At 36.9% G+C, this 14,069-nt stretch overlaps 1 protein-coding gene across 2 annotated transcripts in view; it reads left to right on the forward strand.

The window, feature by feature from the left end:
• Nucleotides 1-14,069, forward strand: part of MIPEP (mitochondrial intermediate peptidase) — a 72,722-nt gene that overhangs the window by 51,718 nt on the left and 6,935 nt on the right. For both annotated transcript variants that reach the window (XM_062615183.1, XM_062615185.1), the window contains 2 exons: nucleotides 11,650-11,771; nucleotides 12,535-12,608. In XM_062615183.1, coding sequence (XP_062471167.1) covers nucleotides 11,650-11,771; nucleotides 12,535-12,608 — 196 coding nt within the window. The remainder of the gene's footprint in view (nucleotides 1-11,649; nucleotides 11,772-12,534; nucleotides 12,609-14,069) is intronic.

The following is a 14,069-nucleotide window of genomic DNA, read 5'->3' on the forward strand; positions in this document are numbered from 1 at the left end:
AGGAAAAATGGAGCAGACCATAGACAGATGGAAGCACAGAGAAACAGCACTCCATAAGCCTTTGTTTTCCTGAAGAATGCAGATCTCCATTTCTGGCTGGCTATTGTTTATCTGCTGAAAAGTACACAGTTTGCTGCTGGCTCTTGCAGGATGAAATTCCCAGTGGGATTTCTTTGCTCTGCTACCAAATCCAGAAGCTAATGACTGCCAGGCAGGGGGAGTGTATCTGCCTGTTTTTGTAGTGTCTGATGGGTTTGTTGCCAGAGATTTGTGTTACTGAGTTTGGAAAATGAATAGAGATTTTGCACAGGCTGGGTTCTTGAGTCCTTGTGATGCCTTTAAGAAGCAATCAGCCTTCCTTTTGACTCTTCTAAGAAAGCAAGATAAACCAAGTATTAATAACCACACATTTTTCTGTCATTTCCTCCTGAGTGTGCTTGGTGTCAAAATCTGTGCACTGTGGGGCATTCAGTACTTTCCTTTTGCTCAAAATCATAGCTTATTTCTCATCTCTTGCAAAGCCAGTTTGCATTTACTATGTGTGATCTGCCTCGCAATTGATAATGCTGTCTGCTTTTAGAGTATCTCCCCTGGTCTCTTCCACCTTTGTCTCCAGGATTTCCAGAGAGACTTTTTAAAAAGTATCAGGTGACCCTTTGATTAACCCAACACATGGTCAGAGTTCCTCCCCATGATCTGTTGCTTAGTCCCCTGCCTGTCCCCCAGGTTCAGACTTGAAAGCTACTTCCCTTTGAGACAGTCATCAAAACTTAATGATATGCCATTGTCAGTTCTGTGCCAAGCACAATAATTCCTATCTCCTGCTGTGGGTTTTGGTTCAATATCGTAACAAAAAATGAGACACAGGATAAACAGGCTCTGCAGTGATAGTGCATATTGCAGCCTCCTGCAGTTACAGGAAAGAGTTCCCAGTAATGAAGTGGTTTTACAATAAACAACAGCTGCCCAAATCATCATACCTGAATTTTCTTTGTGAAATATGGAAGTACACTGAACTCTTGATTCTTATTTTCAATAAAATACTATGGATGTACATATTAATTTCCTGCCCATCGTTGTAAGAATTCTTCATTCTAATCTGGAAGTTTGCTGGTTTAACTTGTGAGTCTGAGGAAAAATGATTTTGAAGAGTGAGGCACAGTGAATGTGTGTTCTTTTTTAGACCACTGCTAAGTAGTCCCTTTTGCATTTTTAAAAATGACATGGCCTTCTGGTAAGCTTCTGTTCCAGAAACGGAAGAATTTCTTCTGTGGTACTTGAATAGAGAGCGTAGCATGGGAATTAACCCACAGACATCATTATAATTACGTTTGTTAGGAGGGAATGTGTTGGTATGTAGGGAGCCTTTTGATATTTTTTGGAACACTAAATAATTTGCTATATACCTTTTTGCTCTAGCACGTTAAGTACGTATTAGTTCAGAAGGATCACCTGTAGTGGTGGTGTAAAATTTACATCAGATTATAGCTTTAATTATGCTTATATACTCTTGTCTAGAGTGCAGGTTTCTTTGGCAGCATGAGAACTTCTTAATAGCTTATGGATGCTAGTGACTGGAGAGACCAAAACACCTGTGAGACCAAATAGGTTAGCTAGCCAAGTTTGGCAACAGAAAACAGGGCAGGTATTGTTATAGATACCCTAGAGGGAAGAAGTACATGAAAAATGGTGTATCACCAATGTGGTTGCTAGTCTTTCTTCTTCCTGCAGCTGGGGGGACTCTGCCCAGACAGGGATCCTGACCTTGGAAAGCTCCAGCTAGGTCCTTGTCTTAACTTGCTGGGATTGTGTCTGTCGTGTTCCTGACAAAGGAAATCAATGGAGGAGATGCAACCTGACATTTGGAGTGCTTGCTCAGGGAGCCTGCCAGGCGCCTCAGGAAAACGTGGCTTGCCATGGATTCTGAAAACACAAGGATTTCATTAACAGGGCACATATAAAGGTATCTGGGATGTTGGTCAGCTGAAGAGGAGTCAATGTCACTAGACAGAGAAAACTAGGTTCTCTGAAGAGAGAAAATACCATCTGTATCACATGTTGTCACAATATGCCCAAGCCCACTTCTTACGATGTTGCAGAGCATCTGAGCGCAAAAGAGTAGCTCTATGCCTCTTTTTCCTTCTTAGGAGCCTTTTCTTAGGAGTTTGAAGGTGTTAGGTAAGGCAGAGGCCAAAACTGGAGACAGTGTGGTTTCTCGAGTTCTGTATCACAATCTTGTACTGATAATGATTGCTGTCAGTGCTGGTGCTGCAGTGGAGAGTATTGTTTTTAACAGGCCTATTCCTCAGCCTGCTGAGGGCTTGCTGGCAGTCTGAGTGAAGTATCTTGTTAGTGGATCTGTCATCTGTGGCATTGTGGCATTTGTTGTTTTAGGGTTTCTTTTTGGGTCTTTGGAGTGACTGCTAATGTATAGTTATAACTCCAGTCACCCCATATAGAAAGAATAAATTGTCAGATGGGGCAAGCAATGAGGCAGCTGCCTTAAAATAAATAAGTGACAACCCTTAACCTTTGAAGGTAAAAGTGGGTTTGGATTCTGAAAGCTTCACTCAAGTGGTGAACATAAATCTTGATATTATTGGTAAGGAAGGCTAGTGGCTGCCTGTTAAATTTGAAACTGTAATTTCACTTCATATTTAGTCTATCTGAAATCTTCCCAAATTTGTCTTAGATTTATTAAGTTAAACTAATGTAACCTTAGAACCTAAGCAATACTGAAAACTAGGTTAAAGGAAATTAAAAAGAACAGGTGAAAGGTAGACCTCCATGATCTCTGGAACCCTTGTAGTAGGTGTGTCTACCTCTTAAAAAGAGAGAGAAAACTGGAGGAAATACAGGTAAGTGGTTTAGGGAGGATGATACATTTGGAAACATGACCTGTGAGGAAAGTTGAGGAAATGGAGTTTTGCTAGCAAAGAGAAAATCATATGGGCACACGAGTGTGTTCTAGTATTGAAAATATTTATGAAAAACAAATGTAATTGAAATTGAGACTCTGATCATTTGTCTCTTATGAGTGAGCAGATAGTAGAATCAAAAAATGGTTTAATTTACAGCAAATGTGATTATGGTTAGTATCTAATCTTTTGAAGTCTTGTCAGTCTTTTCCTGCATTTATTGAAGAAGGAAGCAGACACCCAGTAGGTCTGGGATCTCCCTTATAAGGAGTTTTAGAGAAACCACTGTTGTAGATCACAGAGACATAAATTTCATATTAAAGACAGAGAGCCTTCATAGAAGATTGCTTTTCCACTTTTTCTCTCTCTTTAGTTACTTGAAGAGGCACTGATGTTGCTCATTCCACTTTTTGGAGTGTTTTGAGGAGAAGTGAAGTCATATGTCATTACTCAACCTCTTAAAGTTTGTGTAGCCCCTTCAGAGTAATTTTTTACCTTGCCATGTTGGAAACCAGAGTTGTTTACACAAAGTGAAAATCCCTGGATTAGTTTTCATGTAAGCCTTCTTAAAAGTATACTATAAAATCAAGTTGAAGAGTTTGGGTCTGAGGAAAAGATTACTAAAAGAGTGCTCAGTGAACTCTGGGGAAATGATAGCTCTATAAATAATTAATAGCTAAAAGCCATTTCAGAAAGATTGGAGCCCTGCTGAGGTTAGTATTAAAGTAGATGCTGGAACTTTCGAAAGCTCTTAAAGTCACCCTTCAAGGTTTGTTTAGGTTTCTGTCTCTGTGGAGTTGAGTTCATTTTATGATAAAGAAAATGCTGAAAGCAAATACTATGAAGATTTGTTTTCTGGTGGTAATATGACACTATTCACTGGGCAGCTATCTGCAGCAGCAGAGTGTTTACAGATATCATAAGATATGAAGCACTTTTAAGGAAATTCTTTTTGCAAGTGTTATCCCCATGGAAGTCAAACATACTTTAGTGATAGCATCTACTATGTAGCAGAGCATTTTAAGGAACACTGCAGGAAGTAGTTGCATACATCTCCGAGTAACATTTTGAAATAGCTATATGTGCTTTATATATATATATATATGTAAACAGAGATTGCTTTGTTTAGTTTTGTATAATTGTGTTCTCACAGGTCACATGTCATTCCCCCCCCCCCCCCCCCCCAGGATTGCAATACTGGAGCTGTATTTGATAGTGATAGATGTAACTGAATATATCTTTTCCATAAACACAGGCTACAGGGCCTGAAATGAAATGCACTTCAAGTATAGTGGGAGATAAGTCCTTTCTAGGAACAGCTTGCAGTCAAAAGAGAAAAGAGAGAGAGGGAAGTTATTATCACACTTCCTTAACAGGAAGGAGAGCTAGACTGAGAAGGGTTAAAAAGAAACCCATACTTTCTTCAAGTTCATATTGCAGTTTGTGACAGATTCAGGATTAGAATCATGATTCCTAAATCCCTGTCTGGAATGGCTCTGGCAAAAGATAGTAAGTGGTCATTACAGTAAAATAGTAGCTATGTCATCTTCCAGTGTAGGTACAGATAATTTACATTACTGAGTTGTATTGACAAATACATTTTGCATTTACAACATTGCTAAGATACTTCTTGGGTTTTGTAAGAGTTTACCTTAAGCAGTATTCATGATGTCTGTTTCAAAGAATAGGTCAATATGAAAAATTAGGTTTAATTGGTAAAGTAGAATAAAAGCCTCGGGCTTCAGTGTGAGTCTGTACCTGAAGGAAACTGTGGTGGTCTGACTCTAGTTTATCTCAGGCTTATGAATCTTTAAAACTTAGGCAGTAAAAGAAATTATTATTTGATAATAGAGTGGTGTATGTGCGTGTTGCATGTGTATGTGTGTAGAGTTACATGTTAAAATGTGAAGGACTTGTTTGGAAATTGTCTGATTACGTATTTCTTATATTTTACTTTAAAGACTAGCTATTATGTTTACAAGTAATGCTGTCTATCAACCTGTCCACATAAGATCAGTCAAAGGACACAATGTAGAATCAATTTTCATATCTCTGTGTTGTTTAACCCACGTTTTAAGGATTGTGGAAAATGCAGATCATACATACAGCTTTTTGATGTTGTTCTTTGTTACCTCCCATGTCCCCTTTCCTCCAGTCCCTCTGTGGGGAGGAGAAAAGAGGGAGAGGAGTAAATAATTTTAAATGGTTTTGCTATAAGCAGCTCAAATGCATTAATAGTTTACATATAAAAATGAAATATTTTTCTTTAAGTAATTCAAAGACCATATGGTACATATCAAGAATCACCTAAGTGGTTAATTGCACGTTAAATTCCTTTCCTCTTCCCCAGTGTAAACAACTGCAAAAATATTTATGTTCCCTGCCTTGCTAGATTTATTTATCATTTTATAATAAAAACACAGAAGTGTTATGAATTGAAATCTTAATCTCTTGCTTGACTCACTTTCTAAAATGTCAGCGGTGTCTTTGGGCTGGTTTACTTTGCACTCTCCTATTCCTAACACAGAAACACACGACGCTGAAAAACTAGAGTATTAATGTTAAGCAAGTTAGGGGTGCAGCATACAATGCGGATTCTTGAAACTGGTTTTCTGTTATTCTAAACAAGATTAGAAACTGCAACAAAGGAAGTGGCTTTAAACCTCTTTATTGGATTTTTTCTATTGTTGTGAAACTCCAGAATGATGATGATGTAATTCCATAAAACTTGGAGGGGCTCAGGCCAGATGCACAGAAAGTATGTCGACTGAGCAAGCTGCTGCATACCTATGGAAAGAGTCGTTCCTGCCAGGCTATGAGTGCTCTACCTTTTCCCCAAAGATATCTACTGGCACAAACAGTTTGCAGGCTCTGCACCCCAAACCTCATTAAACTGTTTCTTTGAGTGAGAATGAATTGAGGCCATCTTCAAAGAGCGCTGTAAACTTATGTAACAAACTAATACAATAAGGAGAAAAATTCTGTTTTGTTTCATAACAAAAGACTGAATTCTTTAAGCTGCACAGTGTATGTGAAAATCCTTTTCTCATTTCATAAAGTTAGAATAGTTAAGCAGAAAAGTGTGAGAACAAATTCTGGTATGACAATTTGGCCTCCCCAAAATAAGCACACTCAACAGCAGAGCTTGAGCTTTGAAGCCTGGCAGCCACAGCCCAGGCTCTTGCTAGCAGTGCTGGGCTGCTCACTCATTTCTGTGTAGGAGCAAGAGTTAAAAAGAGGAGTCTTAGCAAGAATCTTCTCAGCTTGTCTAACTGCAGACATAGTTATCTTGGGAAAGGGAACATAGAAGAGGTTCAGAGAAGGGTGTTTAATTCAAGTAGTGAATGAGTAAGACTGAAATTCTCTGTACATGGTGACTGGATGTTGTTGCAGTTCTGTGCTGCGAAATCTCATATCCTCCTTGAATTTTGAGAAAAGTGATCTATGAGAGAATATGGGTGTGAAGAGCATGAAAATGCAAAGTGGTGTCAAAGGAAAAAACTAAGACCAGATCTCCTGGTCATTACATAATACATTTTTTTTCTTATACTGAAAGCACTTTTTCCCTCTGATATTTTAAAATCATGCCTCGGCAGCTAACATACCCAAATGGGAATCTTGCTAAACTAAACGTGGAGCATCCCTCCAATCTGCATCATGCTACTCACCATTCTTTTCTGGTTCACAGGGAGTTACCAGAGCCTGGTGCTTCTTCATGACTCAGGATTTTTCCACCCTTGCTGATAGCTAAATTCAAGGGCATTAAGAGCAGTAATGTCACATTAGTGTCAGACTCAGAGATTTTCCACCCATTAGTCCCTGAAGGAGATAAGTTGGCTGCTCCTCCATTGGATTTCCTGCCAGAATAAGAGTTTAATTAAGAAGGGGGAGGGCACCAAATATCATCTCCATCAAAAGTTCCTCATGGAAACTATTCAGCAACTTGCACATTGATGTAATTACTGTAGCACACATTTTGTACTTTTCTTAATTTAGTGCTGGGTCTTTTCAGGTTCTCACTTGTGTTTTTTGTCTGAAGATGCAAAAGCAAAATGGACTTAAATATACTTGGAAATAACTGTAGTCACAGCAGAAACTGTTGGAACAGCATTTTGAAAAGTTCAAGCACTTGTCAAGAATTTCTGTAGTGTTGGTGTTTTGGTTGTTTTGTTTTTTTTCTGTCCAAAAGATTTAATAGGGTTTTGTAGTACTGCTTCCATGTCATTAGTGGAGCTCCATGGAACAGTGATTACCCATGCTCAGAAACAAAAGCAAGGTTAGTATATATTAAGCTACCTGTAGTTTTTTTTTTTCTTTCAGTTTTGTCTTTTTATATCAGATTATTTTTGTGATAATCTTCACAGTTCTGAATTTAGAATTCAGATAAATGAATCCTAGATTAATTTATATAGTCTTCGAAACAGAGTACTTTAACTGATCCTACCATCTTGTTCAAATGAATGAGGTGGCTTAACTGTTAAATAGAAGATAGCAGCTGTAGTAAATTATTCGCATTCCTCCTAGAGCAGCAGTGCTATCCTTTCCAAAGGTAACAGGATAAATACTTCTTTCCTTTGACTACAAAGGAAGCCTACATGACTCGTTTAGGCAAGACACCTAGTTTAAGGTAGCTAAAGTAAAATGAACTGAATCTTAACCTAAGAATGCATCCTACAAGGACTTTTAAAAAACTTCCTGATAAGGTGTAAGAATACAAAAGTACCAGTGGGGTATTTTTATTTGTTACATGACAGGATGGAAAGCCATTGCACATGGAATTTTGGAAATATTTCAGACATGGCTATAAGGGAAGATTGGTAATGTTGGGGGAAAAAAGGCCCCTATAATAACTGCAGTGGCTCAGTCGCACACCTTTCTTTCAGTCTGTTGTGCTAGATAAAAAGCAGGTATGAACATGACCTGTGGATGGCAAATTATCATAACCCACGGGCTATGCTGTAAAATGCACTGTTTTATAAACTTCTGGAATGGGTTCATGGAACTTTTTGAAGTGTTGAGTCTTCATTAACTTTCTAGCTGCTTAATAAGAATACAACATTTAATAAAGGAGATGGCCCTAGTTCTACGTGTCTAGCCTTTACCCTTTCCAAAAGGGAAATAGATATGTCTTTTTCAATGTGGAGAAATCACTCAGCATTGGAAATAACACAAGAAATCTAGTCACTTTGCATCTATAGCTAATTTTATTAAAATGAAGTTTTATGCTGAAAGGGGAACTATTTAGTTTTAAACACATTCACAGTGATGTATTTACTTTTTGTTCTCAGAAATTTTTAGAGGACTATTTGCGTACGTATTCTTGGGGTTTTTGGATGTTTTACTGCCTAGATCCTGATCTCATCTGTCTGAAGTAGGAAGATCTGTTTTAATGCAGGCAGATAGCTCCTTGTGAATGAGGGTAGAGGATGTGCTTAATGTTTAAATATTTATTTGCAGGTAGCTACGTCTGGTTTTGGGAAGTTAATTGCTAGAAGAGCATAGAATCAGAAAATGTACTTAAGTAATATAATAGGTACTGGGTAATGGTGAAATATTGAAGATTGGGAATTTATAATCCAAAACTTTATGTGAGAACTGAGAGAAAACTAGTGAGTAGGGAATGATGACGTGCTATAGTTACTGATACTCTAGAGTGGGGAAAATCTATACTGTCTGAAAAAAAAAACACTTTAAAATTTAATATAAGCTTCAGACTTCACTATGAAATAGGAGTTTGTAATTAGATTTCCTTTACTGCTGCTTGCAATAGGAAAACAATCTTAACTGCATTTAAGGATGGTAGTCATGTTATATAACTTGAGCTATCCAAAAGTATGTTCCTTATGTATTCCCATGAAGGAAAATAGAATCATCTATACCTTATCTGTGTTAGACATCTATCTTAAGATGGATTGCCTTTCCTCTACTTTTATTTCTTCTTTTGGATACTGTTCTGTTGCCAATGAATATTTGAATTCTCAACTTCATCATATTTGAAAGCCTCCCCAAATGCAGGGAGAGAGATGAGCAGTGTCTTTCCTTGCTCTTTCTATATTCCTGTCATTTCTCTTTTGAAATGAAGCAATGTGAAGCTTCTTACTTAATTTTATTAGCAAAGGTCAAACAAAATGTCTTACGTTTTGAATAGAGGGTACTGAGGGCTGTTTTAGGTGCCAACTCAAAAAAGCTTTTGGTCTTAATAGGTTTTAAGATGTTCTTTTTTCCTGGCTTACTTATGACAGAGAGTTGCAACAAACCTGATGTATGGAATACCTGATCATCCTAGAACTGCAGACAAGCTGGTTTTTAGGTGCAGACCATTAAATACAAGAGCATTGATATGCACAATGTAATCTGAGCTGTTGAAGAAGACATACTGCTCTAGTTACAGTTTATATGATGGATAAAAATATTTCCTTTCTGAAATAATTTTTGTTTTTAGCAGAAAAAGCAACTTGGATTTTTCACTGAAATAACATGTTTGGAAATCATTTAGATTTCCAAGTATGTGAAAGCAATTCATCAATGAAGTATTCCACATTCCTGAGAGTTTGAAGTTGAAACTTTTCATCCTAACTTTGAAAATTTACTATACAATAAACCAAAAACTGATGTTTTCTTGCTCATTCTTCTAAAAATGTAGGCTCGCTGATGTGTTTCAGAATGTGATTTTAGTTTTGTGATTATGGTTATAATTAAGGGACTACTTAGAAAAACTGCACCTATAAAGTATAAACACGGCAACCACAATACTTTTCAGAGCAAACTAGAGAAATTGTATCCATGCTGAATGTTTGTACATACTTGCATTACATGAGATGTGGTACAGTTGGTGTTTACTTTAAAGAAAAAAAGTAAGTTAGTAATTCTGAAGAATTTGTATCATGCATCAAGACCCACAGGAAAATTGAAGACTGGAGGCGCTTCTTCATCTCCTCTAACTTTTCAGCTCCTGCTTTCAACTAGTTATGTAGGCTACCAGTAGAGGCTAGATTGCTCACCCATGGCAAATTCCATCTGTTTTGGACATGTGTCTTTAGGGTGGAGATAACCAGCTTGTTAAAAGCAGCTTTTGAATGGCTGAATTACAGCTAACTTTGAGAGGTTTGTTTGTAGGTGTTACTTGGAAAAGGGAGCTAACAACTTTGTTTCTCATCAGCTGTTCACAATGATCTAAATTATAGGCCACTGTTTACTATGATTTTTAAGGTAAAAAGACTGACTAAAAGACAAGTTCTTTCTTTTTCCATTCTCTCTGTTGGTTTTTGGTTGATTTGGTTGTTTTTTTTTTTAATAAACACATATATATTTGACTTGTCTAATGGAGAATAAGCTGATGATCAGCACTTTCTTGAATTAAGAAGCAGTTTATTTCAGCTGTTGAAAATCAGGAGATTGTTACTTACAGTGTGATAAAGAATGACAAAGATAAATAATTCTGGAAGAATGCCCCTTCACTTTTATATTTGGCTGTCTTAGAAGTTTAGCCATTGACTTTAGGATAATAACAAGCATTTGACGGTCCATAGATTTAAATTTAAACACCTGTTATGGTACTTTATTGTTTATCTTATAGTTCCTCTTGGAAATTGTTTTCTGTAGTGCTTACAAAACCTTGACAACAGTCATATCACAAAAATGTTAGAAGCTTTTACTTTGGATAGGAGGACAAATAAGAGGTGGGACTTGTCTCCTCTTTGGTTTCCACACAGAGCTGAAAGACATGAGTTTCTCATTCCTTCATGTAACCACTCATCCATCTTCAGTTCAAAAAAATGTGCCCAAATCTGTTGGGAAACAAGTTCTTTTAAAGCTTGGACCTGCTTGCCTTTCCGCACTGTACCAGAGAGACAGAGCCCTTAGAAATCTCATCAAAATAGGCTCTCTTTTGAGCAAGAGTTGGACCAGATTTGGAGATCTCTCCCATTTTAAATGACTCTGTTATAGTCAGGGAGGGGTGAAGGTATTTTTATTTCTGTGAAAGCAAGGCTGATACTTTCTTTGCTAAGAAAATATTAAGTCAACATTCAACACCAACCAGCACTTATAAAGGAGTCCACTGTCACTGAAATGAGTCATAAAGCCAAGTAACATTACATAAATGAGTAACTGTAATTATGGATGATAACCTGCTATATATACGCATTTAAAACTGTGCAAACAAATCTGTGAACAATGACATTGCATGTTAATGTAATTTGTCTGCCCTGAGGTTTTTTGGCATATGGGAAACTGTATTTTTTTTATAGTATTAAATGCAAGTCCCTATTGTCATTTTGTTTGTAGCAAAAGCTTATAAATTGATTTTTTTTTTTCAAATTTGATATTTCAGTTACCCACATGGAAAATTATAAAATGTGCTGTTACTTGTAATAAGGTAATTGTGGTTTTCTCTCAAGACTAGTAGAACAACAAAGCTATTATCAAATTTGAATGCATTTTTTACCTCTTGGTTTTCTTTCCTTCTGACCCTATTTCTGTATAATTTCAATTGTGATAATCGGTATATTGGATACACAGTATTTAGGTTGAAAAGTGCTCTTTAGAATAAAGGATGTATTCATTCTGGGATTTATAGTGGTGGCTGACTTTTTTTCTTTTTTTCTTTTTCTTTTTTCTTTTTTTAACTGTTTGTCATAAATAGATCTCTTCCATCATACTTCAGAAAATGCTGAACAATTTAAAGGATTTTAAAGATTAATTCTGTTTTGTGTTTGTTTTCTCCTTACAGGCCTGGCAGCTGCGATTCAGTCATCTTGTGGGCTATGGTGCAAAATACTACTCCTACCTCATGTCTAGAGCTGTTGCCTCCATGGTGTGGAAACAGTGTTTTGCTCAGGACCCATTTGATCGGTAAAAATAGAGAAATTATTAAGTAGAATGAAGCGTTATGCTACTTACTTCTGGAAGGCATGAAACAACGGGGGCCTTATAGGTTGATTGGGCTTTTAAAATGACAATTTTTAGCTTTTGCCTTGATTTTAAGAGGATTACAAAACAGGAAATGACCACAAGTATAAAGTGTACTCTGGGACATGTTTACTAGTGAAAAAAAAATTGCATCAATGTTTTAAAATATGCCATTTGGGAGGCACTGAAATCCATATTTACTGTAATTAGAGAGCTTGATTTTCATAGATGCCTATTTGCTTGCAGTTTTTTATTAAAATCAAAGCAACTGCAGGTATTAAACAAGCTTTGTATCACCAATTTCAGAGCTAAGTATAGCTATCCTACTCATTCTGCTTTATGAAATTAAAAGGTAAATTTTGAGATCATAAATTATGAGTGCTCTTATACCTTAGCTGAATGTTGAGAGCATTATAACAGAGCAACTTTTCCCCTTGGAGCAATAAAGGCTGAAATGTTCACAAATTCACTTCTATAAACACCAACACATATTCATGTGTATAAAATTTGTCTAATTCAGTTACTCATAATTTTACATGCAATTTGAATTTCAGGAGTCAACATGGAATCAAGGCAGTCATTGTTTCAGGGTGGGAAATTTCATCTGACTTCTGTCTCTGTGTTCTGTAGAGAACCTAGAAGCAAATGTGACTGAAAGCTGAGCAGGTTGTGTTTGCAGATGGCTCTAACATCTGTGTTTCTCCAGGGCAATGGGTGAGCGTTACCGTAGAGAGATGCTGGCACATGGCGGTGGAAAAGAGCCCATACTTATGGTTCAAGGTACAAAAATAACCCACACCCTTTCATTCCCTTGCTCAAGGAAGAAATAATTTCCCAGTTTGGTCCTTTTTGTTTAATTATAATCTTCATTGGATTTGTGAAAGAAAACTTGTTCATTTATTTAGTGAAGTGGACTAGTATCATGGTCAGTAGAACTCCTTGTGATACACAGGAAAAACCCACACATAGATAGTTGGGGTGAAGTACTGGAAGGGATTGTTTTATAAAACTGTCTAAAGAATTCAGAATAAGAGTATCACATACTTAAAGATAGATGACATTTTTTGGATACAGAAACTGAATAACTTTTACATACATGAAATTTATAATAGATGTGGTTGTTTTGTAAGCAAGAATTTGAACTTGCTTTGAGCATGTCGTTTTATTATCAAAATAGCTTTGCCTTTATCAATACTTTGAGTATACATTATCATGAAATGGAAGTCTGAAATTCATAATGAACATACTTTGTTATTCCTCTTAATACAATGTGTGCCTTTTGAACCTGGAAGATAACTTTCAAAAATCGTTCATCGTGCTAGCAAAAGTCCTGTATTATTGCACTTTAGGTATAAAACAAGTCAAGAGAATAAAACAAGTTTCTCAAACTGCTGACTTTATCTCAATTCTGTCAGTGAGACCAGGATAAAGATTTTCCTTTGTAATGTTGCAATATTCAAACCAAACATACTTGCCTTATTGTCGGTGTTCCTGATATGAGCACATGGTAAGTCCTAAATGCTCTTAAGAGGCATCTTTCAATTCACTCTGACATTCTTACTAGTAAGAATGAATATTAATTTGTTGGCCTCTGTTGAGTTTGGTAAACTGGAAGTTGTGGAGGTTTTTTATTCCGATAAGGGAGACAGTGATAGTGTGTCTGTATTTCATCATGAGATTGGCACAGTTTTCGTGACCAGAACATTTCAGTTCTTTGACCCGTCTGTTTATATTTGAGGCCATAACCTCTGCTTTCCTTAGACTCATCATCTATTAAGCAATTATATATTTTCTAGATTAGTCTATTTATATTTCTGATCTAAAGAGTTGCTTTTCTTTCAGCAAGACTTTGCAAACTTGCCTTTCTTTACTGTTCTTGAAGAGGCTGTGTTTGTAACCTCAAAAAACTGTAGCCCAAAATTGTGGACTAAGTAGTTGCAAGACAGGAACGTAGAATCATAGAATAGCCAGGGTTGGAAAGGACCTTAAGTCCATCTAGTTCCAACCCCCCTGCCATCGGCAAGGACACCTCACACTAAACCATGCCACCCAAGGCTCTGTCCGACCTGGCCTTGAACACTGCCAGGGATGGAGCATTCACAACTTCCCTGGGCAGCCCATTCCGGTGCCTCACCACCCTTACAGTAAAGAACTTCCTCCTTATATCCAATCTAAACTTCCCCTGCTTAAGTTTTAACTCATTAACCCCTTGTCCTATCACTACACTCCCTAATGAAGAGT

This window comes from Pezoporus occidentalis, unplaced genomic scaffold, assembly GCF_034315485.1.
Source record: "Pezoporus occidentalis ecotype Australia unplaced genomic scaffold, CSIRO_AGI_Poc_V1 ctg18, whole genome shotgun sequence".
NCBI classification, from domain to species: domain Eukaryota; kingdom Metazoa; phylum Chordata; class Aves; order Psittaciformes; family Psittacidae; genus Pezoporus; species Pezoporus occidentalis.